Below are 27,834 nucleotides of genomic sequence, written 5' to 3' on the forward strand. Positions count from 1 at the left end.
CTTGCTGCTTGCGAAAGAGCGGGCGGGCGGACGGGTAAGGAGGAGGTGAGTCATTGTTTCTTGATACGAGCAACGACAACAACGTCGACGACAAAAACCGAGGCAACGTCTGTCAACAAGAGAGAAGAGCCGTCGGGTCGCCGACAGAGTTGACTGCGCGTGACTGTGTGGCTTGTTGCTTCGTCGTTCGTCGTGCCACGTCAGGAGACTCGTCGGTCAAACTTTGCGGCTTGCAAAGTCTTTTTCCTGGGTCGAGCGAGAGAGGGACGAGAGGAAGAGAACGCCGTTTCGTGAGGACGTTGGGAGAGCCCCAGCATGCCCCGTCTCAATGCCACGGGCATGGAACATGGAGCGCATCTCTCTTTCCCTGTCTACCTTACGTAGAGGCTATTGCTTTTGTTGTCTTCCTTACCTGTCCTCCAACCTCGTTTGTCGCTCGAGTCTGCCACGCAATTCTTCACAGCCTTGGGAGAAAGAAGAAAAGAGACGATATGCGGCCTGACGTCAAGCTCCCCGGGTCGCGTCGTCGCTCGCCCGAGCGCCCGACGACAGCGAAAGCTGACGTGACGGACTGCCCTTCTGGAAGGTTGCAGCTGATGACGGCGGCGGGAGGATGGGAAAGCGGTGGACGGGCAGGAGCGGACGTCACGGAGCTCGGGAGTCGGGCTCGGGCATTGGGCTCCGGGATTGCTTTTTCCTAGGAGGTTGGGTCAGCTCCCTTGGTGGATGGGAGGTAAGATGGTAAGGCAAAGGGCACCAAGTACGTTTCTTAGCGTAGGATGGCCATCAGGAGCTGAACTCAGCAGCAACAGCAACAGCAGCACTAAAGTCATGGTGGTTAGTTGGTGCAGCTGGGAATGTGCCAAGGCGATGGAAAAGAAGGAGAAGAAGCATTCGTGCGGTGAGTATTCTGGTAGGTCTCGATATCTCCTTTTCCCCAGTCTCTCGTACTTCGACGCGATTCGCTGCCTGTCTGCACTTGACTTTGTTTCCTTCTCTCATCCTTCTTCCACCTGGTTCGTCGCATCTCTTCTCTCGACGTCCAATCTCTTCGCTTCGCTTCGCTTCTGCATTTGCATCTAGAGGTCGGAAGGATCGATCGACACGCCCCAGGTCTGCTGAGAAATCGCCAGATCGCGTGGCCAGAAGCATCTGAGTGTCTGCAAGGCCCTTTCTTCCAGGCCTATCTAACTCTTGCCTGCTATCCCCCTTGGTCGTCCTCTGTCCAATCTGCTTGCCACGATTCTGGTCGCATCCTCTTCTGCCATATCTCTGCGTAATCGAAAATCACAAGAACCGGCATTCTACCTAAACAAGGGGGAAAGATAGGAGGGAGCGAGCGAGAGACGAGATGGAGGGTCAGACAGTCACTTCTTGCTTCTGGCATTCACCTTCACGCATTCCCCATGACAGTGGCATTGCAAATCCTGACGCCCCCCATCTGTCCCTCCGTCTCTCGCCCTCGCCATCACACCATCTCCAACGCGGCTGTCGATTTCCCCATAACCTCCCCCCCAAAAGTCCAAATCGTCACTCCCACTCCCAGTCCCCGCCCCAGTCTCTCGAAGACTGCAGCATAGCACCGGGAGCGTTCGCGGGCCTTGCATCGACAGAGCTGCAAGTCGTCGGCGATTCAAAGGTACCTGCAGCGTGCCTGAAGAAAAGCAAGACGCGGAGGACATGCAAGGCCCCATCCGCTTTATTGGCAATCGAGCGCACCACGTCGAGCCCGGCCTAGAGCTTCTTTCGTCCATCTCCCATCTCTCTCGTCCAATTCGTCGCGGGCTGTCCAATCCATTCGCCTTCTCGACACCATCGTCTCTTTTGCCGCAAAGTTTGATCGCAATATCCTCGTTGCGCGTCTGGACTTAGCGGACTGGACTGGACTGATCTACGCCGACTTGGGGGATGTCATGTCGTCGAGATGGATGGGCCGATGCAAGGCACGCTGCAGACGAACTGACAGCTCGCCACTGGTGGTCTAGCATGGCCGTCGTGGAATGGTGGTGGGCAGCATCATTGCCATCCCAAGAAAGCATATCTCTACACACACGCACGCCTTGATCCTATGTCTTTTTCTGGACCACCAACACCATACAATTCGTCCGACGTCGTCCAATCTGCTCGCGAATCCGGCATTTCGATCTCCCCGCCCAAAGGCGTCGTTATCCATCTTGCATGCGCGTACGCACGCACGGCAGTTGGATAGCTGCAGCGTGCCTGAAAGATAATGCAAGGCCCTCTTCTCTCGTTTGCCTTCTCCATTTCAGCCATCCAGGTAGCCAAACAGCTCGTTAGTAGCTCTCATGCGCGGTGGCTGTGCTGACCACGACGACGAGTTAGCGACGACGATAGGCGTCCTCGACAGATCAACTCTTGCCTCCTTGTGGTTGGCCTTGCGCTCCATGCACACCTCTCCGTCAATCGCTGAATAAACGAAATCTACAAGTACCATGGTGCGCGCGCAAAGCGCTGCCGCAGTCAACCAGTCAAGCAGTCGGCCGCGCTGCCGTTGCCGCGCTGCGCTGCACCACTCACTCGTACTGCATTGCAGATGCACAGCCATACCAGGCTACAACGGGCACACCCACGCTCATTTTTACTGATACCTTGCCGACTGATTGAATGCTGTTCCTAGTGTTCCTGATGATCCTGGGATATCTCTGTTCGACTCTCTGATTGCGCGTCGGTGTTTGCGCTCCCTGTTCTATCTCATCGGTCTGCCTTTTGGGGTCTCTGAGCGCACCACCACCGCTGCCGCCGCCGCCGCCGCGTCAGCATGGGGATGTTGGACGCAGCAGTGTGTGGCTGCGCCCTGTCCGTCATGCTCTGCACCGCACTGCTACTCCTACCGCGGCTACGACACAGCCAGTCAGTCACTCGCCCACGTGCTCCAGGCGTCACTCGCTGACTGACTGCAGTTTCAGTCAACTGGGCCCCATCGTTCGAACGAACATAGGGTGCTCCTCCTCAAGCCAACCAAGACAGCGAGAATTGACGCCACTTAAACTTTTCCTCTTTTAATAGCACACACGACATGCGCGCGCATACACATACATGTCAGAGCAAAATGTGGGGTACAGCCATGACATAGGTATCACGCAAAGCCAGCCAGTAGCTAACCACCACGGTACCAGAGTTCCTTGCAGGCATGCATGCATGCAGGAAGAAAAAAAAAAAAAAAAAGGCGCCACATCCATCTTTTTTTTCTCTCTTTCTTACTTTCTTACTTTCTGCCCTGTGAGTAAGACAGTCGGCAAGACGGCAATTGCACACGTGGGAGAGGGGCAGGCGTCAGAAGGGCCGATGGATGCGATGATGGGTGCGTCCGTCTGGCGGTTTTGGCCTTGCTTGGTTGAGCGGCGGGTGTGCAGAGCGGGGTCACGGCCAACGGTCTGAGGCAGCGCGGCAGCTGCCCGCGCAAGTTTCTTTGCTCTGTTTGCCGGCGCAAGTGATGAAAGTACAGTATCGTATCTATCTGTCGGGAGCGCGCGCTGTGGTTCAAAAGAGCAGTGTTATGATGAAGATTGAGCCAGGACAGCAGCGGGGCGTTGCGATCAAGATGCGCAGTATGTTGTTGTCTTCCAATGGCAACGATGGCGGGGCTGGCTGACAGGCTGGAAAAGCTATTGTTAGAGGAGCCAAGGGTTTTTGGCTTGAGCAGTGTGTGCCTCAGGTCATCTCTCTTCCTTTATTGCCGTGCGGCGACGCCAACACCCACAGCAACTCCGCGCAATGCCCTCGCTCACTGCACACTTCAATGGCCAGCGGGACGGCGAGCGCTGCGAGCCCAACGGACAAAACAAGCAGACGATACCGAGCATGGCTCAGCTGGACCAGGGCGCCGTCTGCTGCTCCCTGCCATGATGCTTTTTGCCCAGAACGCAGGCAGGCAGACAGGCAGGCAGGCAGATAGACAGGGCAGCAAACCCTCCCTCAGCAAACAGACTGTGTTGTTTCGAGCCAGCTTTTCCTGCCCTGACGTCGTCTTTGTGTCTCTCTCTCGAGCGGGTTAGCTTCTGGCCGCTCCCTCCCTTTTCTGCCGGCGCCCGCCCCCCGACCTGGTTGCGTTGGGCTCTGAGTCGCCTGGTGCGGGGACAGGGGGCGACGACGGCGCCGTCGTTGTCGTTGACTGAGAGGGTGCGAGGGCACTGAAGCGCCACGCGATTGCTCCGCCCTGGAAATTTCTTCTTCTTCGTGCTGCGCTCATGACAGGTCCAACACCGGGGAAGCTGCCATTAACGCGGCTGCTATGATCGAATGGCGTGGCGGGACTGCGTGGTGGAAGATTCGCGACGCTTTTTCCGCGGGCGTCGACTGGTTACGGCGGCGGCGGCGGCGGCGTCGGCTGCTGCCGCGCCGTGCGTGTATAACGTTGTCCAGTCAGTCGGCGAGGCCGCGAGAGCACGATGAGTGGAAGAAGTTTTGATGCTGTGCTAGACTCCGGGCACGGCATCTTGGCCAGAGCGATCGCAAACACTCGGGTTGCCATGGCCTTGATTTTGACCAACACCCATCACCCTCCCAGCCAACCCCGCGGTCTGTCGAAACCGCCTCTCCGTCATCATACGGAAAACGTCTCGTGGAGGCACCGCGGCCGCGGTGTGAGACCTTCTTTGTTCTTCTCTCGCAGTCGGCGCGGGCACCGTCTCACGACCTGCCATTCGCACCCCACGCTCGCGCTAAAAACCGGACCAGCACGGGACCGGCACACTGTTCGGTTCAGCCTCTTGCCGTTGTGCTACTACGCCTAGAACGAGCAGCTGGCTGGCTGCACAGGCTGGCTGGCCTTTTCTTTCCTCGCGCCCAGATGGCTCCGCTACCCGGGCCAAGCGAGTTGGGTTCGGCTCACTTGCGGATGGCCATTCGCATCCAGGTAATGCTTGCTCGAGCCGTGTGGTAGTAGTGCGGAACCACCATTATTCCCGCCTCTTCTTCTCTCGACTTCTTTCTTGCTGCCTATATGCAGCTTCAGTGCCCCCGCTCCCTGCTCTTTTGCGCAGTGCTCTGCAGTCTCTTTGCCTGTTCCTTGCGCGCTCTTTTTTTTCTCTGTGCATGCAAAGCCAGCCAACCAACGCCGTCTTTCACCAAAATCTTGCCGTTGGGCACTGTACCAATACCGTTCCAAGGCTCAGCGCTGTCACGGCCGCAGCAGCAGTCTACCACTGGGCTCTGGCTGTATCTACTCCTTTTGCTGCGACCGGATTGACCAAGCCTCGATCTATTGTGAGCCACGATCTTGCGATGCTGGCATAGCCACTTTTCGGCCACCTCGCCTTCACTGTGTTGCTGCTCATCTCAAGATCTGAACTTCCAGCACACGTCGCGAATACTGGCTGTACGATCTCAATTTAGCTTCTGCCTCAATGGCAATCCATGATGCGTCTTGGTACTAAGCATCAACGGGATGCTGACCTCCCAGGGAAGTCGTGCAATAACAACCCCATCTGGTGCAGACGCACGAAAACCTAGCCATGTTCACGTCGAGTAAACAAACACGCCGACCAAGCGCAGAAGCATTCCTCCGCCCTTATTGCCGCCTCGTTTGTAACTGTATTTGTCAAACTTCAGTCTGCGGCTTCTCGCCAGTTACTCCTCATCACCTTCTCCTTGCGTATTGCCAATGTGCCTCTGACTTTTTGTATGCCGCTTCTTGGTCATGCATGCGTGCATCCAGGTCCGACCGGAATGCGTTTATTTGTCTGCCGATGCAACGGCGCCGGGAGTAATTGGAACTGTTTGTAGATCAAGGATAGACCCGCCATTGATTTGTTTGAGCGGTTGATGGAAATAGTACGCTAGGGGCATGCGCCTTGTTGCTCGACGAGGGAGACGCACTCTCAAAAAGCCACTGGAGTCGAAAGAAGCTGGGCGAAATGATCCGAGGTGGCGAGAGTTGGCAGTGCTGGCGTTGTAAGGAAGTCTCCGAAAAATCAGACAAAGGGCGCTTTTTCCTGTCCAACCAGCGATGGGAATATCTTGCGCCAGCATGACCCCCCATGCTGAACTTCCAACATTAAGATGGTGGGCGAGCAGATTTTCGACTCCATCGTCGAGTCTAGACTCTGGTCAGTGTGGACCAGGCCACCAAAAGAGTCGAGCAGACATGACTCCTACTAGGCATTAGACCACCCCAAAGAGCCAAATATTATCTGCTTTGAGAGCGGCCACTCCCACCACACCACTCCATAGCGCAGCAGGGACGGCGAATCACGACGCCGAATTTTCGCAAGGCTCCCGCTCAACGCGCTCGTAAATATGGGTGCTCCCGCCCCTCCACCAACCACCACCAACAGGACGCCGCCCGCACTAGGTAGATGTGGTAGCCTGTCTTGCCTCCTTCCCCATCGGCGGCAGGCACAGGTCAGGTACAACACCATCAGCGCCCATCACGACCTCGCAGCAGCGACCCCTATCACCAACCAACCGTTCGCCCCACACCTTTCCCCCGCCACCACCAAAATAAAAAGTCTCGCTATCGTGGTGCGCAGCCGCCGGCCTCAGCTCCGTCCACGCACACGTCCAGTCCGTGGATACCCGGTTGTCGGGGCACGTAGGTGTCAAGACAGGCGGGCAGGCAGGCTACAACAACGACGACAAGACGGCAGCAGCAGCAGTAGTGGTCTTCGGGTCGCGTCGTCCGAGTTGTGCACGGCTTATCCAAGCCGACCTGTTGCTTGTGGTCGCAACGCAGCGAGCGCACGGTCTTGGCCAGCCAGCTCGCCAGCCAGCCAGCCGCTAGAGTACGCAACACCACACCACACCATCACGGCAGGCGGGATCTACGGACGGGGGCGGTGCCCACGGGGGAGACGGCGGACGGCACGGCTCTGTCGGCTCGGTCGGATAACGGCATGGGTTGACAGGGAGGGAGTTTTCGCTGAGAGAAAATGTCTGCGCGGCGAGGAGGGAGATGGGAAGGGGACAGGGAGAGGGAAGTTTGGCGAAGGAGACGGGGGGAGGGGGAGAACCGGTTGGGTTGGGTTGCGTGGGACTTGAGAGTGTGGAGTAAGGAACGTGGGTTGAGCAGCGCGAGAGAAAGAGGGTTGGGCAGGACAAGAACTGGAAAGAGACGGGGAAGAGTGACGCCAGCGCAGGCCAATCAGGGGCCGTGGCTGGGATGGTGCGTGTAGTGATGTGGGTGGAGAGGTGCGGGATGCGGTTGGTAAAGGTGCCAGACTCGTCTTGTTTGCAGTCTTTCCGAACGTTGATATGGTAATTTTTGAGCTGCTAGGAGCGCTCATGGCAAGGATAGGGAGAGGACATGGCTGGCTGGGAGGGAGCATGAACTGAGGAAGCAGAATCCGTCTGATGCCTGGATGCCTAAAAGCTCGCAAAGGTGAAAGAAGGTTTAGGTTTGGTGAGAACGACCCGGACGCAAAGGTGAGGTGAGGTGCAATGATTAGTCCACGGCAAAGCCGAGGCTGCCGTTGCTTGCGACGACGATGACGCTGCGCTTTAGAGGCGCGTGAAGAGGTGGGGAGACTTCGGGTTGGTGTTGGCAGTTTACTATACACTGCAGCCAGACGATAGGTTGGATGTAGGTTGGATGCTGAGGAGACAACCGCTTAAGCGAGCCAACCAACGACAATCTGAGCGAGAAACGAGAAGAAACGGCCTTGGTACTCGGCTGCTCGCATACGGATCTTCGCTCTCGCTTTGATAACGGTAGCCTGGCGGCGACACAGGGACAATGGACTTAGGAACGGATAATTTGAACGACGAAGTTCCGAATCGTCGCGAGTTTTGCCTTTGTGAGAGTGTTTTGAAGACGGTGGAGATGGAAGTTGAATGCCTGAGGCTTGTTTGGTGATGGAGATAGATGAGCGGATGTCTCGATGTTGCCCCGCCAGATTGCTTATTTCGGTAGGAACCGCGTGTTCCCAAGATCTGTTGGACACTAGCCAGAAATTTTGTCTGGAGGATAAGAATTCCAGCCAGTCATGTTGGCTGATTAGATTGAATCTTTCCATTGACTTTCGTGCCGTGCCATTGAGCCATGCAAGTGACATCATATGCTTCAAGATAAGATGCTGAGCCACTGTACCGCCGCGTACAGTACTGTACGTACCTAGATCTTCCAGGACTCATGCTCCTCTTGCTCCGAATCATGGCACGATCAACGTGGATGCTTGTCCTTCCGTCTTGCGTGCGCGTAAGAGCGGTTTACCACGATCCAAAAGCGGGGCCGGAGGCATTGTCTCCTCTTTCGAATATACACTTTTGGAGGAGGTCGTTCTAAGAGGAGCCCCTCACTGCCGGCCTAACTTGCGCCTTGGTTTTGTCGACAAGGGGCAGGGTGCGGACTTTGTGCCATCGTGCCCCTGTTGCCGCCACATCGTGGATCTGCAAGCTAACGCAGGTGGCCGAATACTAAACACAGCATATTGGTCGCCGAATGCTGATGGAGGTGGAGTCAACCGCGTTTAGCGATCCAAGACGAGATGATGCCATGGACGGCGATCTTTGACTTGTTGGTTCTTGAGGGAGTTTTGTACAGCAAGGGGTGATGCTGCGGACTCATCACGAGATGCCGCAAAGAGAGCCGAGTGTCTGTAGACCTCAGCGTTCTCTCAAATACTCCAAGTTACTGTTCAACAAATGTCTTTTTCAACTAACCTCTATCCTCGCTTGGAAGTGCTAGAATTGTCCAGTCTTCAAACCCTTCCGCACCGAGTGGTATCTGATTTTGAAATCGTGCAAGTGCCTTGAATGATGTCCCAACGCCTTTTATTTTTCACGTGTGATGATCCCCGAAACTCCTCTGGTGAAGCATCCATATCTTGGGAGACTGTAGAATCAGCCTTACAAGTAATCCTTCTTCTTCGACGTTCTCGTGTACTGGTTCATGTGCCATTCGACATCGCCGTCCTTGTTCTCAAGAGTGCCTCCCCTGATCTCGAAAAGCCGCATCGTCATTCGGGGACCGACTTCGGCCAGCTCCACGCTTTGGTGGCCCGTTCTCACAAACACATGGTGGCGGACTTCAATACTGTCCTCCCGATTGACGAATGTGACGACTCGACTGCCGACGTCCTTGGACGTCAAGGACGGTTGCCGGGGCGGGAAGAGATGCTTGATGATTTTGGTAACACGCTTGCCGAGTTGCGTGGTAAAGCCTTCGAAAATCAAGTGCGGGTATGATTCGGATACGGTGCCACGTGCGGCGTTGGGGATATCGTGACGCAGGACGACATTGTGAAGCGAAAAGGAAGCAGTTGGGCCGTGTGGAAAATGTGAGACGGTGAGGGCGGTGGGCGTTCCGCGGTGCTCGTGAAGGAGGATGACATCGGACAAGCCGGCCGACTTGGCCGAAGATACAATGTTGGGCAAAATCAGATTTCCTCTGTTGACTCGGATACTCGTGGGCAGCAGCAGTCGGATTTCCTTGGCAAATGCCGACAATCTCGTTGATGGGTCGCGCGAGGTGGTTACCAGTACGCGAGGATCCACGATACCAGATAGCTGAGCATATTCGTCATCCAAGTCGAGGGCCTCGTCCACGGAGCGGTCTGGAGCGGACTCGTCGTACTTGTAGTCTTCGCGCAGAGACTTGTCGTTGGCGATGGAAGGGTCGAGGGGTTTGCCAGTCGCGAGAGACTTTCTCAAGGCGGCGCGTTTTGAGGCGATTTCAGCATCGCGAAGGGTCAGGGCGCGTCTGTAAAGATAGTCGCGACGCTCGCGAGCTTGTCGGCGCTGGGCAATGGGTCAGCTTGGAAGTTGGTGTTGAGGGAGCGTTGTGCGTACAATCATGGTTGTCGGTCCTGTGTATTTTCAGGTGGGCGGCGCAAGTTCTCTCCAGGCACAATCGGCAGCGGGGACAAGAGTGGTGGCAGTGGTGGTGGTGGGTGCAACTTTTTGGGCGGAGGTTGTAGTTTTTGCGGGAGAGAGCGTCGCAAGATCGACACGGCTCCGCGCGCGGCGGCGGCGACTTCTGGCTGCTGGGTCTTGTGCCTCCATCATACCTACATTACTGTACCCACGCAACACAACCTCTTCTGCACAAACACCGTCGGCCTTTGCGCATCCCTTTTCTCAACCTTCTCGCGCCTCGACAAGCAGAGCCAAATCGCTGCGCTCTGCCCACTGCAACCAGCCAGCGACACCGACTGCTGGGCCTGCGCACGGAGCCTGAATTGACGGTACCTCGTCCCACCGCCCGCAACTGGGATTTTGCCTCGCCCAAACACAGCTCCACCCTACCCCCCGACAACAACAACGCTCCCACTGGCCACGCCCTGCACAACTCTGGTGGCCACCATGGAGGGCGCTTTTACGCATCTGGGCAACCACTTGGTGTCTGATTCGGCTTCCACCATCAACGCCGGCGACGATGAGAGCATCCTGGACGGAGACCTTGGCCGCACCAACTTGAACGGCCGCCGCCGCCGCCTTGACGAAGATGAGGACGCAGATGGCTACGATGATGATGACATGGAGAGCATGGCCAGCATGGCTGTAGGAGGCAAGCAGCGCCAGAAGACCGAAGAGGAGGTCGAGCTGCCCGCCCACGCCTGCGCGTAAGCACTTTTGGTCTCGCCGGCGCATCTGATCTCTGCTAACCCAATCTCGCCTTCAGTTACTGCGGCATCCACAATCCTGGCAGTGTTGTCAAGTGCTTGTCTTGCAACAAGTGGTTCTGCAGTGCTCGCGGCAATACCTCGTCGTCCCACATCATCAACCACCTGGTCCGCGCCCGCCACAAGGAGGTCCAGCTCCACCCGTCGTCCTCGCTCGGGGACACTGTTTTGGAGTGCTATAACTGTGGTACCAAGAATGTCTTCTTGCTCGGTTTCATCCCAGCAAAATCTGATACGGTCGTGGTTCTTCTTTGCCGCCAACCTTGCGCGGCCATGCCCTCCAACAAGGACATGAGTTGGGACACCTCGCGCTGGCAGCCTTTGATTGAAGACCGATCCTTCTTGCCCTGGCTGGTGAGTCAGCCTTCGGACCAGGAGCAGCTCCGAGCTCGACACCTCAGCCCGCAAATGATTGCCAAATTGGAGGAGATGTGGAAAGACAACAGCTCTGCTACCATTGAAGACCTCGAGAAGGGTGCCGGAGTGGACGATGACCCTGCGCCTGTGCTGCTCCGCTACGATGACGCTTACCAGTATCAAAATGTTTTTGGCCCCCTCGTCAAGATCGAAGCCGACTACGACCGCAAGCTCAAGGAGTCGCAATCCCAAGATGGCTTGGTTGTGCGCTGGGATGTCGGTCTGAACACCAAGCACCTTGCGAGCTTTGTTCTGCCAAAGCTGGAGCTTGGAGATGTAAAACTCGCCGTGGGAGATGAGATGCGCCTGCGCTACACTGGCGAACTTCGACCCCACTGGGAAGGCGTTGGATACGTCATCAAAATTCCCAACAACCAGTCCGACGAAGTCACGGTTGAGTTGCGCACCAAGGGCGACCACAAGTCCGTCCCTACCGAGTGTACACACAACTTCTCTGCCGATTACGTCTGGAAGGCCACATCCTTCGACCGTATGCAGCACGCCATGAAGACGTTTGCCATTGATGAAATGAGTGTCTCTGGATACATTTTTCATCGCCTTTTAGGCAACGAGGTTGCTGCAGCCCCGATGAAGATTCAGATGCCCAAAAAGTTCAGCGTGCCTGGCCTCCCGGACCTTAACAACTCCCAGATCAGTGCTGTAAAGGCTGTCCTGGGCCAGCCACTGAGCCTGATCCAAGGCCCGCCAGGAACTGGCAAGACTGTTACATCTGCCACAATCATCTACCATCTTGCCAAAATCACCAGTGGCCAAGTCTTGGTTTGCGCGCCTTCCAACGTTGCCGTCGACCAACTCTGCGAGCGCATCCACCGCACGGGCTTGAAGACGGTTCGTGTTACTGCAAAGTCCAGAGAGGATGTCGAGTCGCCAGTCCGCTTTCTTTCGCTCCATGAGCAAGTCCGCATGAATGACTCCAACATTGAACTCAACAAGTTGAACCAGCTGAAGACCGAACTTGGAGAGCTTTCAAGTCAGGACGAAAAGAAGTTCAAGCAATTGACGCGCGCCGCCGAGCGTGAAATTCTTCAGAATGCCGACGTCATATGCTGCACCTGCGTTGGTGCGGGTGATCCTCGTCTATCCAAGTTCAAGTTCCGCACTGTGCTCATTGACGAGTCTACTCAGTCTGCCGAGCCCGAGTGTATGATTCCGTTGGTCTTGGGCTGCAAGCAGGTTGTCCTTGTCGGCGACCATCAGCAGCTGGGACCTGTCATTATGAACAAAAAGGCTGCAAAGGCTGGATTGAACCAGTCCCTGTTTGAACGCCTCGTCATCCTCGGCTGCAACCCCATCCGATTGCAGGTGCAGTACCGCATGCATCCTTGTCTTTCAGAGTTTCCTTCCAACATGTTTTACGAAGGCTCCCTGCAAAACGGTGTCACGATGCAGCAGCGTATGAGGAGGGATGTTGACTTTCCCTGGCCAATTGTTGACAGTCCCATGATGTTTTGGTCTAACCTGGGCAGCGAGGAAATCTCGGCCTCTGGCACATCATATCTCAACCGCACTGAAGCGGTAAACGTTGAGAAGATTGTCACCCGTTTCTTCAAGGCAGGTGTGAAGCCCCAGGACATTGGCATCATTACCCCGTACGAGGGACAGCGTAGCTACGTTGTCAGCTCCATGCAAGCCCACGGAACTTTCAAGAAAGAGAACTACAAGGAGATTGAGGTCGCTTCGGTCGACGCGTTCCAGGGCCGTGAGAAAGACTTTATCATCCTGTCCTGCGTTCGCTCCAACGACCACCAGGGAATCGGTTTCTTGAGCGATCCCCGTCGTCTCAACGTCGCGCTCACTCGTGCCAAGTACGGTCTCGTCATTTTGGGCAATCCAAAGGTTTTGTCGAAGCATCCTTTGTGGCACTATCTCCTCTTGCATTTCAAAGAGCGCACCTGCCTCGTCGAAGGCCCGCTCAACAACCTGCAGCCATCTCTCATGCAGTTCAGCCGACCCAAGCAGACATACCGTGAGCCGCAGCGCTTCCAGATGGCCTTCCAGCATGCCTCGAACATGACCTCGGGCCGCGCCGCCATGAATGGCAAGCCCCGGCAAGAGTACAACGACAACGGCTCCATCGTGGGCTACATTCCGGACGATGTTTCCTCCGTCCACTCTTCCGCACTCGGCGGCGTCGGTGTCCCGAACAACTACCCGCCCATGTTCTCCAACTTCACTGAAGCTTGGCCTTCGTTGCCAGGTGCACGCAACGGACCCAATGCCAATGTCAAGCCCAAGGCTAATATCGCTGGAAGCGTTGCTGGCGAGTCTGTCGCTGCTTCTGAGCTTACAGACACCAACGGCAGCGTCGCAGACAAGGGCGGAGTCGGCCAGGGTGGTGTCAGTCTGGCGGGTCTTAGTCTGAACGACTTGGCGAAGCCAACCAGCTTTTCTCAGTCCGACCGCCTGAAGCGCTATGTCGAAAGCAGTGGCCAGCCTGGTCCTGTCGGATATGGCCGGGGTCAGACTGCTCGCGGCTTTCCCGGCGATGATGACGACGTTCGCAGCGTTTCTACTGCATTTGCGAGCCAGATCGGCCTGGGCTCTTACGACTGATTGCAGTACAAACTGTTTGCTGAGCAGCCTCGAGATTCTCAAACCTCGTTGGCGCCTGTGCCTGTCAACAACGCCGCAGCAGCATCAGTATGAGCAGCCACGAAACGACAAGGTCGATTACCTGCTCTGATACGCCAGCACGCGTGCAGAAGAAGCATGAACAGGCCATTGATTGTGCGCGGCCGCTTCCGACCGATCCAGTAATCAACCACGCCTCTACTGCCTTGCGCCTGAGAGAGGAAGAGCAGACAAAAAGCACGTTTCAGGACCTGTACTCACCACGTCGTTGCCGACGAACACGCCAATCGTCCTGCCAGAGCTCTTCTTTTATTTCTCTCAGTTATGTCAACATTGTACTCCAGCGCTAGACTTGGGTTGTTCAACCTACTTGGCGCCGGGATGCCCGCAATGCCCACTGGATTGAGCCTTTTCTCCGCCAGCAGCCAAGAACATCATTACTGGGGGCTCATGGGCCGAACTTGAAGAGTGATCTAGATGCCGGGTGGTGAGAGGGCTGGAGTAACAGCTGGCAGAATGCTAAGATGGTGAACACTGGCCCTCCGACTTCTTGTGCACACTGGGCTGCTTTGAAGCTTTCTGATTAAGGTGCATTGAATTGTGCCTTGCACACCAGTAGACAGACAGCTGATGCAAGAAAAGATTGCCTTTTTCCGGAAAATTCAAGACCGCTTTGTGACTCGGGAGGCTTCTTACGCGTGCTCTGCATACTTGTAGCGAACCCAGCTCGATCATTGTCTGCTAATTTTCAATCAAGACGTGATTTTTCAGCCGGGCCACGTAGAAAAAAGACAGCGAAAGTCGCACGCAAAAAATGGTGCGGAGTACACGGGAAGCATCCATAAGCCTTACCAGACACCTGATGGGTGGTACTCAATCAAGCCACCGTGAAGCTGACACTTTCAGGCATTCAAGCGCTCATGAGGTATTGTCATGGGGAGCATTCAAACCTCACCTCAGAATTCCCGACCCGGACGAATCGATTCCTTCCCGATTGGGTATAGCGTCTCACGGGGGTGCGCGTCACCTCGCGACGCTGGGCGGCAAGCGCGACGCGTCGTCGCACCTCCAGCCTCTCGTCTTGCCTGCGGACTTCTCTCTACCTTTCTCACCCATCTCTCTCAACGCCCACACTTCGCCTTCTGATGTAACCTCTCATGACCGCACCAAACGATGGCTAAAGTCTCACTCGTCCTTGAGGCCTTCGCTGAGTCTGTACCGCGCCGACCCTTCCCAATCGAGAAAGATGGCTACTACGCCATAACGAAGTGTGCCGACGATGTCAGCATAGATATCGACCGCTGTCCCGGATGGAGTATGTGCAAGACCCTGACCTCTTCCCTACAAAAGTTGTGGACTACGAGGCTAATACTGTCTCTAGCTGACCTCAGACGCCCAGAGTGTCTCGCTATCGTTGGTAAGGATCTCTTGCTCGTTCGCCTTTGGTCTCACGTACTTAACACCCTCAGCCATCCACAACACCCATATTGTGCTCCAATCCGCTTGCGAATCCTGCGCCGTCGTCCCGCCAAGTGTGGACCTGGGAAGCCCTAGCCCTTCCACAGACGATGAGCGATGGACAAAAATCGCCTTGGAACAAAGCACTCCAAAGTGCCAATACAGCGTCGTCCTCCGGCCAGATGACCGGATCGTATTCTGGTCAAAAGCCCCGAGGGTACCCCGAGACTGCACTCTGAAGGTTCAGATCGACAACGTCCAAGTCGAGTCGTCCCTTCCCGACGGGATTGGCCAGATTGAGAGACGATCTCAGCACGAGAGCATTGGAAGGAGTGAGAGGAAGGTCCCGGCTGCTACACCTTTGGCGGCTTCAACAACCTCTCAGGTGGTCAATGAGACCCCAGCTTCCAGACGCAGACAACAAGCGCGAGGCAATGGACGCTCCTTGAACGGCGACGTTTCCACGACCGACGACCGTACGAATGCTCCTGAGGAACACGAAGGTGACGGCGACGTTCCCATGAAGAAGGACCGCACGAACACTCCCGAGGAAGACCAAGACGACGGTGACGTTTCAATGAAGAACAACCGCCCGAGCACTCCCGAGGAACACGAAGATGACGGCAACGTTTCCACGATGAATGAACGGACGAATACTCCCGAGGAGCATGCCAGTGAAGAGCGAGGCATCAGAAGCTCTGTGCGTAGAAGTACTTCAGCGAAGAATGACCACATGGACGCTCCTGAGGATCACGAAGAAGAAGACGACGCTACGGTGTCCGAGAGTGAGAATGACGATGACCTCAACGAAGAGCCAAGTCCGATCCATTCTTCCAAGCCGTCGAATCCGAACCAGGAAACCGAAATTTACTCTGGCAACCGCGCCAGGGCGCTTTCCCCTCGCGTCGAGATTCCTGCTACACGTGGATACAAAAGAACAGCTCAGGAAGATATTCCTCGAGCTAGCAAGAGGCAATCTATTGCACCAGAGACTCCACCGTCGTCGGCACGCTCCCAACGATCAGCCGTCTATGTGGCTTTCAGCAACAGCTCTGTTAACAGCCGACCCTCGACGTTGAAGTTCCTCGCTCGCCAAGGGGTCAAGATTCAGGATAGCGTCACGAATTGCTGCGACTATCTTTGGTTAGTTCCCTCGATAGTCTCCAAGACAGCCTGCTAACAGTCTGCCAGTGTCAATGCTTCGGGCCAGTTGATCAAGAGCTTCAAGCTCCTTATGAGCGTCATCTTGGGTAAACCCATCATTAGTGACGAGTGGGTTCTGAAAAGCCTCAATGCCAAGAAACTGGTTGATCCAGATGACTTCATCACAACCAACGCACCGTCGGAGTGGCGATGGGGCAAAACCAAGGAAGACGTTGCAAAAGCCCTGCGTCGCGACCGCTCGAAACTATTCGAGGGGTTGGACATCTTCATCACTCCAAAACTCAAGAAGGACTACGGCGCGGCTTACAAGGACATTGAAAAACTCCTCAAGGAAACCGGCGCATCTACAGTGGCTTCGAAGCAGGCGCGCTCCCAGGATCCTAGTAGCACAACGGTTGTCATCGGCTCTGAGAACGACGATGCCGATGTTGCAAAGCTCTCCGATAGCGGCGACGAATGGTCTTGCTTTAGCAAGGAGCTCATCAGCATGACCATTCTCCGCGGACAATTAGACCTTGACAGCAACGAGTTCAAGTTGCGATCGGCCAAATCAGGAAAGAAGGCTGGCAGGCCAGGCCGCCCAAAGAAGTCCAAGTGATCGGAGCCCGGTCTGATGCAAGAGGAAGTGGTTTGCAAGAGCAGCGATATCCGGAGCACGTTTACTGTCAATATTTTAGGGGAGATTCTTCTTGATTCATTTGCAGATATTCTGGCTGGGAGGATTTGGCATCGACGGAAGGACAAAACTCGAACCTTCGTCTCCCTTTTTGCTTTTCAAACCTGGAGTCCGTGGGCGGTCTAGCTCATGTAGCTTGAGACGCAAGCATGCAGCTCTATACTGGAGAATCAATGAGAATTACCGACTTCTCTGACTGCTTCGCCGCCCTCGAATCTTGACGTTGTCGACAGTGAAGGTAGTCGCATGCGGTAAGTAAGACGTGTAAATGTGCTGCGTTGGCGCTATCACGAAACGCGGGTCTTTTCGATGGGGATCTGTGGCTCTAGAAGGTCCTTCATGTTTTGGTAAGTCTGTCTGCTGTCTGTTTGTGTCTTTGGGCTTTGTTGACTTGCCTGGTCGCCGGGCTTTCAGTAGGAGAATCACGCAAGCCTTGAAAATGAGAGAAGAAACACTAGTTGCTGCGTGCAGCCTGTGCAGCCTGTGCAGCCTGTGCAGCGTACTTTCTCCTATTGACCGGGAGATTCTACTTGTGTGGTACAGACACTTCTTGTTATCTCCAGGCTTTTTTAGGTGATCCACTCGGCATTTTTGCCAAGTTCGAACTTTTTCGTCGATCTTCTATTGCTCTCTGGAAGAAGAATTGTCGTACTTTGGTATGTTGTTTTACCCTCGTCGTCTCTTTTCGAGTTGGTTGACTTGCTGGGTCTCTACTTTTTGGTCAAGTAAGCAAAGGAGCAAGCTGACAGAGTTGTGAAACGAGTAAGGGCGGCACGACATCTCGTTGCCGTCGACTCACTCGTCAACTACGAAGCCGTCAAGTACTTCCCTGATGAAAGGTTCGAATTCGCGCGTTACAACAAAGCCCTCCAGTCTTATGATAGCGCCTCCATCAAGGTTGCAACTTCGCTTGCCTTTCTCAACTCGCTGGGTGATTGCCTTGTCGGGCATGGAAATGAGCCTGCGAGAGTATCCGCTTCTTTTCACAGGCAAGGCTCGGTATCCCAATGTTTCAAGGTTTTCCGTCTAGTCACATGTGGAATTCAAGACTTGAGGCATGCCTCATTACCTGATTTGGTAGCAATATGGCGTCTGCAGATGTTGCGAAACGTGGCCAAGTCATCCTCAGGGGTCTGCTCTCCTAGCGGCTTGTCTTTGGTGCTTCTCTGTCTTGATCTACCATTTTTAGGCAAGTTTCTGGCGACCGAGAGCGGGACGAGAGGGCGTTTCATTCTTGGTTGGACATTTCTGGGGATCTCGACTCCAAGACGGAGCCGAGAACGGCACTTGTGTCTTGGGTGAGCTTTTCAGGTGCCGTTTGCCCACCATCGCTCTACCGAGGCTGAAGATTGCAGGCAGGTCCCCAGCTACAGGTGGTTACAAGGGAGCCATGGCGCGAAAGCATTATCGCGGCTCTTCTATGCGCAGCATAGGAGTCGGGTTGTTTCAGCGCTAGCGGTAGCTCCTCTCATCGACGACTTGGAGCCCCCCGTTTCCCCTGGAGCTCGGACGGTCGTTCTTGAGGGGAAGAAGGGACCTCAGAAGACTTGCTAGCCAAAAAAAGAGCGTTAGCCGACATCATCCTGGATCGAAAGACGTGCGACCGCCACACGACGACCACTGCAACCTCTCCCTCCCGCGCTACCGACCCGAGACAGGGACCGCAGCTGCGGGAGAGCAGCCGAGATTGTTGTGCGCGTCTATGGCGACTTCAGCGATGGAGTCAGCGTGAAGTTTATCTGGAGTGGAAATTTGCACAACACCATCATTGCCCCAGCGGATGAGTGGAATGGAGAAAGTTTTCCGCCAGCATTTCAAGAGACTCACTGGAATCTAGCAGTCAACACACAAGCGTAGAAGATGTCGACATGGTGGAACAGACAAAACTTCGCAATAATTTGTACTAGTTATACAGTATGCTCACAGAAGGAATTCTGCTATCCGGCAACGCTCATCAACAACCCGCAATTGGGACTTTGTGGTAAAGGAGTGACAACCATCGAGGCCGGTGCGGTATCCATTAGTCTAGCTGGGCCATGACACACCCTACCCAAGAGATAGACAAAGCGTAGGGACAAGGAAACAAACAAGTGACGGCGTTTACCGGTGACGACCTCCACCGCTTCCGCCTCCGGATCCACCACCACCACCACCGGAGTTGTCTTCGCTTCCGCGAAGTCCACCACCTCCACCACCGCCTCCAGGAGGCTTCTTCTTTCCTCCACTTCCTCCACCTCCTCCACCACCGCCGCCGCCGCCGCCACCGCTGCCACCTCCCTCTGGCTGGCACCAACAACACTTGCCCTTGGGATTTTTTTGACCTGAGTTGCCGCTGTCAAATTGATTGCCGCCGCCGGGCCATCGCTTCAGCAGGTCGGCAGCCGAGTCCATAGCCGCCCAGCGCCTCATCCTACGGCCGCTTGCTTGTTGAGTGTCTTGTTGGGTGTCCTGCTGCGTGTCGACAGTGGTGCCATCAGCTCCACCGCCTGTCGTAGATTGCGGCGTCTTGGTGCCACCGCCAGCGAGACCGCCAGCGTTGTTCTTTCCGTTGGGACATGTCGTGCCGTCAAGATCGCCAGTGCCACCCTTTGGCATTTTGCCCATGTTGCCACCGGTGCCCTTGTTCTTGACACCGGGCTTGCACTGCGCTTTGATGTCCTTTTGACACTGCTTCGCAGCACCAAACTTGCCCAGGGGACCACACTTGGGGAAGCCACCGGGACCAGCGCCGCTCTTGACAACACGGCCGCCTCCGCCACCTCCACCGCCTCCACCGCTACCACCTCCGCCGCCGCTCTCGCTTTGGGGAGTAACACCGCTGCCACCCTTTTTCTTACTGGAGGAGCTGGAGCCTTGACGACGGAGACGACGGAAGCGGGCGAGGCGACCTCCACCTCCACCTCCACCTCCACCTCCGACACCACTGCCAGAACCATCGCCACCGCCGCCGCCGCCGCTGCCATCAGTTGACTGAAGCGAAGCGTCATTCTGCTTGACGTTGCCGCCCGTGGTCTGCTGAGTCGGGTCGGTCTGGTCTGTCGTTTGGTCGTTGCCCTTGCTACCGCTGGGACAGCCGTCGCCGACGCGGCCAAACAGGTCGACGACGCGTGGAGCATTTTTGAGCTGGTCTGGTGGGAGGCGTTTGCCTTGGTCGTCGAACGGGTACTTGACGATGCTGGGCCCATAAGGACAGCCACCAGTGACTGTAAGTTTGCCTGCGTCTTGACGTCCGCAACATCCGTTGGTCGGGTCTTGATTGCAATCAACACCGATACCCGGGTTTTCACCAGTTTTGACGTCGCTATGATGAGGTTAGTAAAATTCCTCAAGTGAACGATTCCGTGTCGTCGATGACTTACTCCCAGAAAAACAACCAAACGTTAGGGTTCGGTTCAAGGTTGCCGGGGTCAACGGGTGGTTTACCGCTGAAGCAACAGCAGTCACCGTAGGGCGCACCGTGGTTGCAGTCCTTGTTGTGGTTGATACGGAAGGCTGCCCATGATTGTCCGTAGGATTGTCTCAAGTTGGTGGAACACTCGCCGGCCTGGATACCAACGCGGCAATCGACAGCTAGAAAAGGTTGTCAGACCAAGGCTGCCACAAGTGGGGATCATCAGCATACTTGTAAGTTCGAAGATGTTTTTCGGCTTGAAGCCAAACGTGTTACTGAGAGCGGGACACTCATCCGCCGCTGCGAGGCCCAAAAGGAGTGAGACCGCGAGCGCCTTGAAGGCCACCATGGTGGTGAAAGGAATGTTTTTTTCGTAAGGAATGAAGCGAGTATCCGGCAGGCTCAGCCTGTATCAGCAAAGAATGTCTGAAAAAGGAAAGTGTGAGGTCGTGTCCTCTGCGAAGCATGGTTAGGTGCAAGATGTGCATCGTTGCTATTATATCTCCCCTCACGCAGGGCAAGAAATTGGGCTGATCGGGAAAACGTCATGTCAAACCAGGCTTCCGGGTAGCCGCCGTCCGCTGCATTGACGGGATGTGCCCAGAATTATTACAGGAGGGATTCTGACTTTCGAAGGGTCGCTGTTTCACCTTAAAGACAAACAAGATGCGCGCATGCCTATTTTGTCAGGAACGCAATCCGACTTCACACAGGCTATTTTGCCCAGGCTCAACACGAGGTTTTGGCTCATATACGACTTGCTCTTCGATGAGGCGTGAGATCGTTCGGGCTGAGCGTCGACACAACCATCTCGTTGTCGGAAAAGAAGGACCGGCGTTACGGCATCAGTGGCGCAAGCAACAGTCAACCTCATTTACACATCGCACGTTTTTTTTTTTTGGACGGCTTCGCTGTCGATGCACTTCGAGGGTCCAAAGCAAGCCGCTCAACTTCCCGACTGCTCTCTCCTATTTTCACCGCGAGAAGAATCGAGGAGTTGTGGCAAATTTCACATCCGCGTAGGGCCGTGTCCATTTAGAGTTGCAAACCCCCGGTTTCAGGAACACCCCCACATTGCCAGAGGAGGAAACTTCATGGACATGACACGCCAGGGTTTGGTGGCCCACCAGCCCAGGGCGGAGACAGCCATCGTCGGTCGACAACCCCGCGATAACCCCGTTCAACGACAAAGGGTTCATGGACATTCGATCCCTGGGAGACGCCACTTTTGCCTTTGTGGCAGTGACTAAAAAAGTCAACAAGGTGTGGAAAATTCAGCCGCAGTCGTTGAAACGTCGCGCATGTCAGACATTCTCGCCGTTGGTTCCAGAACTTCTTTCAACGTCGGCGGCGCCTCTGCTGACCTCACGATGCTACTTGTGACCGCTTCACGGTCCAGCCCACGGCGATTTGATGCCGGTCTTAGGAGAACTTTATTGCTAAGAACCTTAGTTCTCGGTTAGCTATGCTTAAAGTCGCGCGGCGATTTCTGATATTACGATGGGGTTGCCTGACCAGCGTACCAGGTATGCCACAATTGCATGCACAACACAACCACGGTAATTGCTAACTAAAGAGCTAGCGTCCTTCTTGTTAGCCATCTACAGTGGTAGGTAACGTTATTAGAAAATTCAAGCTAAACTCCGCTTTAGAGAATTAGCTGTGTGCCGTTGCTGCTCTTTACTTGCAGACGAGGCAGCAGAAAGAGTCCTCACACTGTGGCAACAGTTCCACGACCCCAACGCCAGTGGCTGGACGCTCAAACACAAGCGCTCGCGCAAGGCTGCGGGATTCCCCCCGATCCACAAATCTCTCGCACAACGATGACATGTCACTCGACGAAAGGCCTGAAGAACTCAAAGCAGCGACGAGTCATGGAATGCAGGCACATCGAGCTAAAAAGTCATGGTTTTGTCGCCATTGTTTCCCAAGTGTTACAGCATTCCCAATAGTGAGTGGCCAATGAAATGCACAAGTGTCTCGGATATATCAGATAATAGCTACAGCAGGCTTGCAAAATAGCAATATAGGACAGAAGTTTACCGCAAATCTGATTCGGATGCAAGCCGAAAGAGCCGCAAGCACGCACGAGCCGGAGAGCGTGACAGTATCCCGATTATGCTCGCGGCATGGGGCCTCGCAACGATGCATCTCCGAAATTTAGCGCAGGCACGGATGAAGACCATACTTCGTGGCTGAAGAGCGCCAGGTCTGCATGGCCCACCTTCGATCAGGAAGATGAAGTCAAATTCTGTAGAGCGGACCGAAGAAACAAACGGGCCAAGAACGCCCACTCCGGCTACCGCAGGACGCTGGCCTGGGCTGTCTGCTCGTTCGCGGAACTTGGTGTCCTTCCTAAATATCCGAAAGCCGCGCCTGTCATTTGACACCGCGCGGGACGACACAGACTTCAGTCAAGCTCTGTCCCCTTTCCCAACGACCGGGCACGCGCTCTGCCTTACAAGGCAAAATGGGCCTGATGAATCGTCTTTACCAGCGGCTTGCTCGGACACTTGGCACGTTGCGCTTGAACTCGGAGATAAAGCTTTTCCCCAGGGTGAATGCGATTCGGATTCGCAAAAACGGTTTGCGTTTTGTTTACCTGCACTGAATCGACCAATCCTAACGTTTGATTGGGAGAGGAGGCGATGGTTTGAACTCCAGAATCACGAGCCTGAGGCGCAGTGTTGGAAGTTTCGTCGTTGTGATGAAACTGGAAAGCGTTGGATGGTCGCCCGTTCATTCTGCAGCGCTCTGGTTTCCCTGTCGCTCGACGGACGGTGGCTGGATGGGACTCGCCGGGAAACTCGCGGCGCAAGAACTCCACTTTTGCTTTCACCGGCATGGTGGAGACCTTGGTTTCTGTCCCTCGAATCGTGTCCTTAGGCATTGTTTTGGGCATCTGTTTGCCGACGCACACCATCGCTGACTCCGATTTGCTGTCGTATGCTTTCGGGCGCGACTATTTCACTATTTTTACTTGGCAACTAAGGTTCTGAAGACAGGTACCTTGAAAGCAAAGTGTTTCCCCTCTGCCGCGAAGTAACTTTCAAGACTCGAGCCAACGATCGATCGTCTTGGAGGCTTGCGCGGCACTGCGACCTACACCATATTGACTATCACGACTGGCACTCTCTGCTTGAGCATGGCACCCGGCTTATAATTGGCAGATTCTAGTCAGCCTATTCGTGAAAGCTGCCGAACTAACTTCTGTTTTGTCCCTGGGTCTTGTAGGTCGGGATTGTCAGGCCAACTTCTCGTGGAGTAAGGACTTCTCTACATTGCAAAGCCATGCTTACTACACACGCCTTGGAGACTAAGAAACAGGAGTCCAGCAGTCCATGAAGCGGAGATATGTGTTGCATCCAAAGTAACACTGTGGCCTGCACTCTTGTTGTCGCAGTTTTCTTGCCTTTGGCGGCGAGGCGGCCTTTCGCCTCTCTCGCTCTCCGAATTTCCGCTCGCAAAGACTTCGCCTCATTCATGCCTCTCTCGACTCGCATGGGCGACGTTTGAATCAGAGACTCTGTCTCACCATCTTACGCAAGTATATTCCGACGTTTGTAAGCCGTCTTCACGCGGCTTCTTCGCATCAGTCTGCGATGACGCAAAACTGATTCAGGAGGCCAATTTTCCAGGCTTTCCCCCACGCCTGTGAAACAAAAGAGTAGTCCAGCGACAAATGCAAGTGCTTGTGGGTCTCGATCGAGTTCCGCAGTGTTTCAACTATCTGAGAAAACGCGCGTTCAATTGGCTTGATGATCGCCACGAGCAGTTCCTGCTTTCTCTCTACAACACCGGGGACATGCTTGAGCAAAAGCATTTGGACGCAGGCGTGATCAAACGGCCGCTACGGGTCAACATGGCAAGGGAAGGTGATGGGAGGTGAGTGTGATGTGGACTGCGAGAGATTGCCGGATTGCTGACCTTCCCAATTTTTTTGCCACAGCGCCGAGAGCATTAGATGCTTCGGGTTGTCTTGTTTGTGAAAGTCGAAATCGCTGCGCCTTATCAAACAGAACAGCAGGCAGTTCTTCTACAGTCCAGGCCTTCCAGGTGTTTAAATGGTGTCATTGCCAGAAACTTACCTGAACCGTTGCGAAGTCGCGCACCTCGGTCTCTACCACTCTAGCAATCGCCTTTGCTTCGTCTATTTGAATTTGACTGCGTGGAGTCGAAGAAGCTGGCAGACGCCATTTGAACGATCCATTAATGTTCCTCGCCTTCAGAAACACCCAGTCCATGTTGCTGTCAAGTGTACAAGCAGGAATGAGTCGCGTACGCTACCGCATTCTTCACTCACAGCAAATCCAAATTTGGTTCATCGAGTTCATGTGCATCAGCTCCAGCAATTCGGACCTCAATACTGAATCCGAATTGACCACCGGAGAGATTCCATCGCTCGCTCGCAAATCTTGCGACAGCCTGTGATAGATTTTCAGGGTGTTCAAGCAGCCACTGGACATTCAACAGTTACCTCACCTCACCCGCGTTACCAGAACAAGGAAGTCGATGCATCTAGGGGAAAACGCGCATCTCCCTCGGCCAACCTTGTGTTCCCAGTCTTTTATGATATGCAAGTCGAACTCGCTTGGGCTTTTCCATCACTTGATGTCTGCGCCGACCAGTTGCACCTGGTCAGTCCACGATTGCATCCAGGCTAGCGACGTTCGGGAGCGGCCCGAAGCGTTCATTATCGCAACAGTTTCGACCTAGTCATTCTCTTCAGAGCGGCATCTAGCACGACTAATATTGCTGGTTCTCGTGAGATTTCCGATGATGGCTTTGGTGGAAATTGAGCGCGATGCTAATAAAACCCCTTGTCATCGCAAACGCAGTCCTGGAATTGGTACAACTCTTATATCCTACTGGAAGGTAGGTTTTTTTTGGATAAGGCTTCCTACAGTCATTTCTTGAAGTTCGTGTTTCCTGCAGGAGGCCGTGGAGCGTTCCAGTCCTTTCCGCCCAGCGGCGAAGTCCATGGCAAGTACCTTCACATTACACACTGGCGATGAGCCGCAGCCTCATGGAACGTTACGCGCATTAAGATTGAACCTGACATTGCCTGGAGAGACAGGATGATTACACAGTAAAAGGTTTACCCACAGCCACTTCTCCGATTTTGTGCACCTCGCTCTCATTACCCTGGGTGCTTCCATCCGGGCTCTTGTCCCCTCCATGAATCATTTCCGCGACACCTTCCAGGACGAACGGCGAGCGACCCCGTTGCCGTTCAGCCGGGAAAATGGCGTGAAGAGCCGCATGCGCCGTCAAAGCCATGAAGAAACCATAAAAATAGGAAATCTCGTAAATCTTATCCCATCCGTTCCCTGAAGAAGTCTTTTGGATTGCACGCGCGAAGCCGGCTGTAATAGAGAAGGTCAGTAATCGCAAATCGAAGCGAACTTTGTTGAGCCGGAAAGGATGAACTCACGCAGAAGGGGAGCCATTCCGAGGATCCAGGCTGTGAATGCGCGGAAATTGAAGCCATGCCAGTACCAGTAACAGCTGTTCTTATTGCCCATGTACATGTCCCCAATGTGGTATTCGCCGAAGCGCACCAAGAAATAGTCGCTAATAACTATGCCAGTCATTGGGCTGAGGAAGACACTCCAGCCACTAAGAACAGTGATGAATGTTCCGGGGTTGACGACGTAGTTCCAGGGGCAGATGGCGATAGCGATGACCGTGAGGATGTAGCACCCTCGACGGATGTTGATCCACCTGCTCCACGTTAGTTCCATGCGGTTTTTGGTGTTTGACCGATTCAGGAGAATCTCGAAATCACTCACTTGGGACACAACGCCGCCATGTCCATGCCCGTAGATATACCGTTCAACATCTGGCACAACCTGCATTTCGTCAGTAATAAAAAAACACCAAATTTAAGGGGAGAACATACGCAAGTTGGCTGACCAAGAATCCAAGGCCCGCAAAAAACGTTCCAGCCCTCTGCGCACTGCCGCTAGGATCGCGCAGCTGAATCTCCAAGAGCAGTTCAAACGGATTCCAAATATACTCGCCGTAAACCGTCGCTGCGGCCGAAGTGATCAAGATTCCACACACAGCCGTGACGGTAATCAATATAGTCGCGCAAAACAGCTGGCCAAAGAGCGCAGAGTTGGGAGTTCGCGCATATCTCGTCCAGTCCGATTGGCCCAAGCATCCAGACGCTTGCGAGCCGATGATTGATTGCAGGCCAAATATCGCGTTCCAGCTCAGCGTGGAGCCATGCTTGGTGGAGCCGGTGTAGAACAGTTCGCCAGGCCCGCCTGCTGCATGGACTGCCCAGCCGAGCATCCCAAACATTGTGAGAGTGATCATGATGAAGGTAATGCGGAACGGGAGCTGCAGCTTTTCAGGGGGTATCATTGGGAGGGGCAGGAAAATGACAATGAAGACGAAGAAGCTGATGCAGCTGGCAGTGTCGAGATTTGCGCCGGCGGGTAGAGTATTCTTTATGTGAATGAATTTGGGCCCGATCAGAGCGCGGAGGATGATTTTGACGGCTTGACCACCCCAATACGCCTACAGAGAAATCAGATTTTCTTCACATGTCAAATTGCAGGAATCTTACTTGGATACCCATCCACACGCAGGCAGTCATTATGCGATTGAGGACTGGCCAAAAGCCGCCGCGCATTCCCCACGAAGCTCTGCAAAGCACAGTGAATCCGAGGTATAAGTGACTGCCAGGCCAACCAGCCAAAACTGCAAGCAGAGCCGAAAGAATGCCAACACCAACCATGACACCTATCGATTGCGACACTGACAGACCGAGAGACAGCAAAGTTGACCCGGCAGTCCAGGCGGTCGTGTTAATGCCGGCAATGGTCCAGTATCCAGCGTAGCCTTGCCAAGTCCATGTTCGTCTGTCCTCGGGCATGGGAATCAAATCTCGATTGACCCAGTACGTATTGACGTAGTTGGAGTTTTCATCGACTGGGCATTCGAGCCTCTTGGCCCAATATTCCACACGCTCATTGTCAACCCGCGGCGACATGGCTCTTGGCTTTGTTTTGTTTCCCCACGATTCACTCAGAATGAGCCCTTGGATGGAAATTAATCGGAGATTGCAAGTGGATAGTCGCGCAAATCGAGAGAAGACGAGATATTAGAAGAATGCGGTGGCGGAGGTTGCGAAGAGGTCGAGCATTCGCAGAACCGTTTTCCTGATTAGGTTAGCGTTTCGCGCTTGTGCGACAACATCAGTGGCTCCACAAGTTGCGACACTCACTCTTTGTTCCGACACGCGCTTCTGGACCTGTCTTTGTCAACCTCGCTCGTCGCGAGACAACGAAGCAACTTCTAATATCCTTGAGCGACCAGGACTTTGTATATATCTCTCTCAACAAAACGGCTCTCGCGCGGACGAGCTGATATACGGAAAACTCCAGGCCCGGCCGGTGGGCAGAACGCTGAGCCGAGTGAAGCATGCGAGTCATCGTGATAAGAGATGATGGGCTCAAAGGAGCGCGCAGATCCAGTCTCGAAAGCGTATCGCGGGAGACCACCAGTCAGAGCGGCGACCCCGCGTTCGGTATCCCCTCAAGAGT

General features: G+C 54.6%; 6 protein-coding genes across 6 annotated transcripts; 2 read left to right on the forward strand and 4 right to left on the reverse strand.

Moving 5' to 3' along the window:
- Window positions 1-5,994: 5,994 nt before the first annotated feature.
- On the forward strand, window positions 5,995-7,284 carry J3D65DRAFT_132780 (uncharacterized protein). The gene has a single exon (XM_066793911.1). It carries the CDS (start codon window positions 6,259-6,261, stop codon window positions 6,997-6,999), a length of 741 nt encoding a protein of 246 aa, XP_066650759.1. The 5' UTR covers window positions 5,995-6,258; the 3' UTR covers window positions 7,000-7,284.
- A 1,093-nt stretch (window positions 7,285-8,377) lies between these two features.
- J3D65DRAFT_132813 (anticodon-binding protein) lies at window positions 8,378-9,908 on the reverse strand. Its single transcript, XM_066793912.1, has 3 exons — window positions 9,748-9,908; window positions 8,620-9,696; window positions 8,378-8,553 (listed from the first exon to the last, which is right to left on the reverse strand). The coding sequence occupies exons 1-2, from the start codon at window positions 9,751-9,753 to the stop codon at window positions 8,806-8,808; spliced, it is 897 nt and encodes a 298-aa protein (XP_066650760.1). The 5' UTR covers window positions 9,754-9,908; the 3' UTR covers window positions 8,378-8,553; window positions 8,620-8,805.
- A 4,656-nt stretch (window positions 9,909-14,564) lies between these two features.
- Window positions 14,565-17,218, forward strand: J3D65DRAFT_639220 (uncharacterized protein). The gene is made up of 4 exons (XM_066801689.1): window positions 14,565-14,904; window positions 14,971-15,006; window positions 15,059-16,190; window positions 16,239-17,218. Exons 1-4 carry the CDS (start codon window positions 14,763-14,765, stop codon window positions 16,807-16,809), a joined length of 1,881 nt encoding a protein of 626 aa, XP_066650761.1. The 5' UTR covers window positions 14,565-14,762; the 3' UTR covers window positions 16,810-17,218.
- Window positions 17,219-18,987: 1,769 nt separating this feature from the next.
- On the reverse strand, window positions 18,988-20,734 carry J3D65DRAFT_687186 (uncharacterized protein; the record flags this gene model as incomplete). The annotated part of the gene is made up of 3 exons (XM_066803841.1): window positions 20,510-20,734; window positions 20,247-20,457; window positions 18,988-20,188 (listed from the first exon to the last, which is right to left on the reverse strand). The coding sequence occupies exons 1-3, from the start codon at window positions 20,625-20,627 to the stop codon at window positions 18,988-18,990; spliced, it is 1,530 nt and encodes a 509-aa protein (XP_066650762.1). The 5' UTR covers window positions 20,628-20,734.
- A 3,136-nt stretch (window positions 20,735-23,870) lies between these two features.
- On the reverse strand, window positions 23,871-24,796 carry J3D65DRAFT_606949 (uncharacterized protein; the record flags this gene model as incomplete). The annotated part of the gene is made up of 5 exons (XM_066798471.1): window positions 23,871-24,128; window positions 24,181-24,327; window positions 24,367-24,526; window positions 24,582-24,736; window positions 24,761-24,796. The coding sequence occupies 5 exons, from the start codon at window positions 24,794-24,796 to the stop codon at window positions 23,871-23,873; spliced, it is 756 nt and encodes a 251-aa protein (XP_066650763.1).
- Window positions 24,797-25,314: 518 nt separating this feature from the next.
- Window positions 25,315-27,743, reverse strand: J3D65DRAFT_639227 (permease for cytosine/purines, uracil, thiamine, allantoin-domain-containing protein). The gene is made up of 6 exons (XM_066801690.1): window positions 27,516-27,743; window positions 26,856-27,450; window positions 26,181-26,806; window positions 26,071-26,130; window positions 25,713-26,002; window positions 25,315-25,644 (listed from the first exon to the last, which is right to left on the reverse strand). Exons 2-6 carry the CDS (start codon window positions 27,279-27,281, stop codon window positions 25,361-25,363), a joined length of 1,686 nt encoding a protein of 561 aa, XP_066650764.1. The 5' UTR covers window positions 27,282-27,450; window positions 27,516-27,743; the 3' UTR covers window positions 25,315-25,360.
- Window positions 27,744-27,834: the final 91 nt, after the last annotated feature.

This window comes from Phyllosticta citribraziliensis, assembly GCF_038025025.1.
Source record: "Phyllosticta citribraziliensis strain CPC 17464 chromosome Unknown J3D65scaffold_13, whole genome shotgun sequence".
NCBI lineage: Eukaryota > Fungi > Ascomycota > Dothideomycetes > Botryosphaeriales > Phyllostictaceae > Phyllosticta > Phyllosticta citribraziliensis.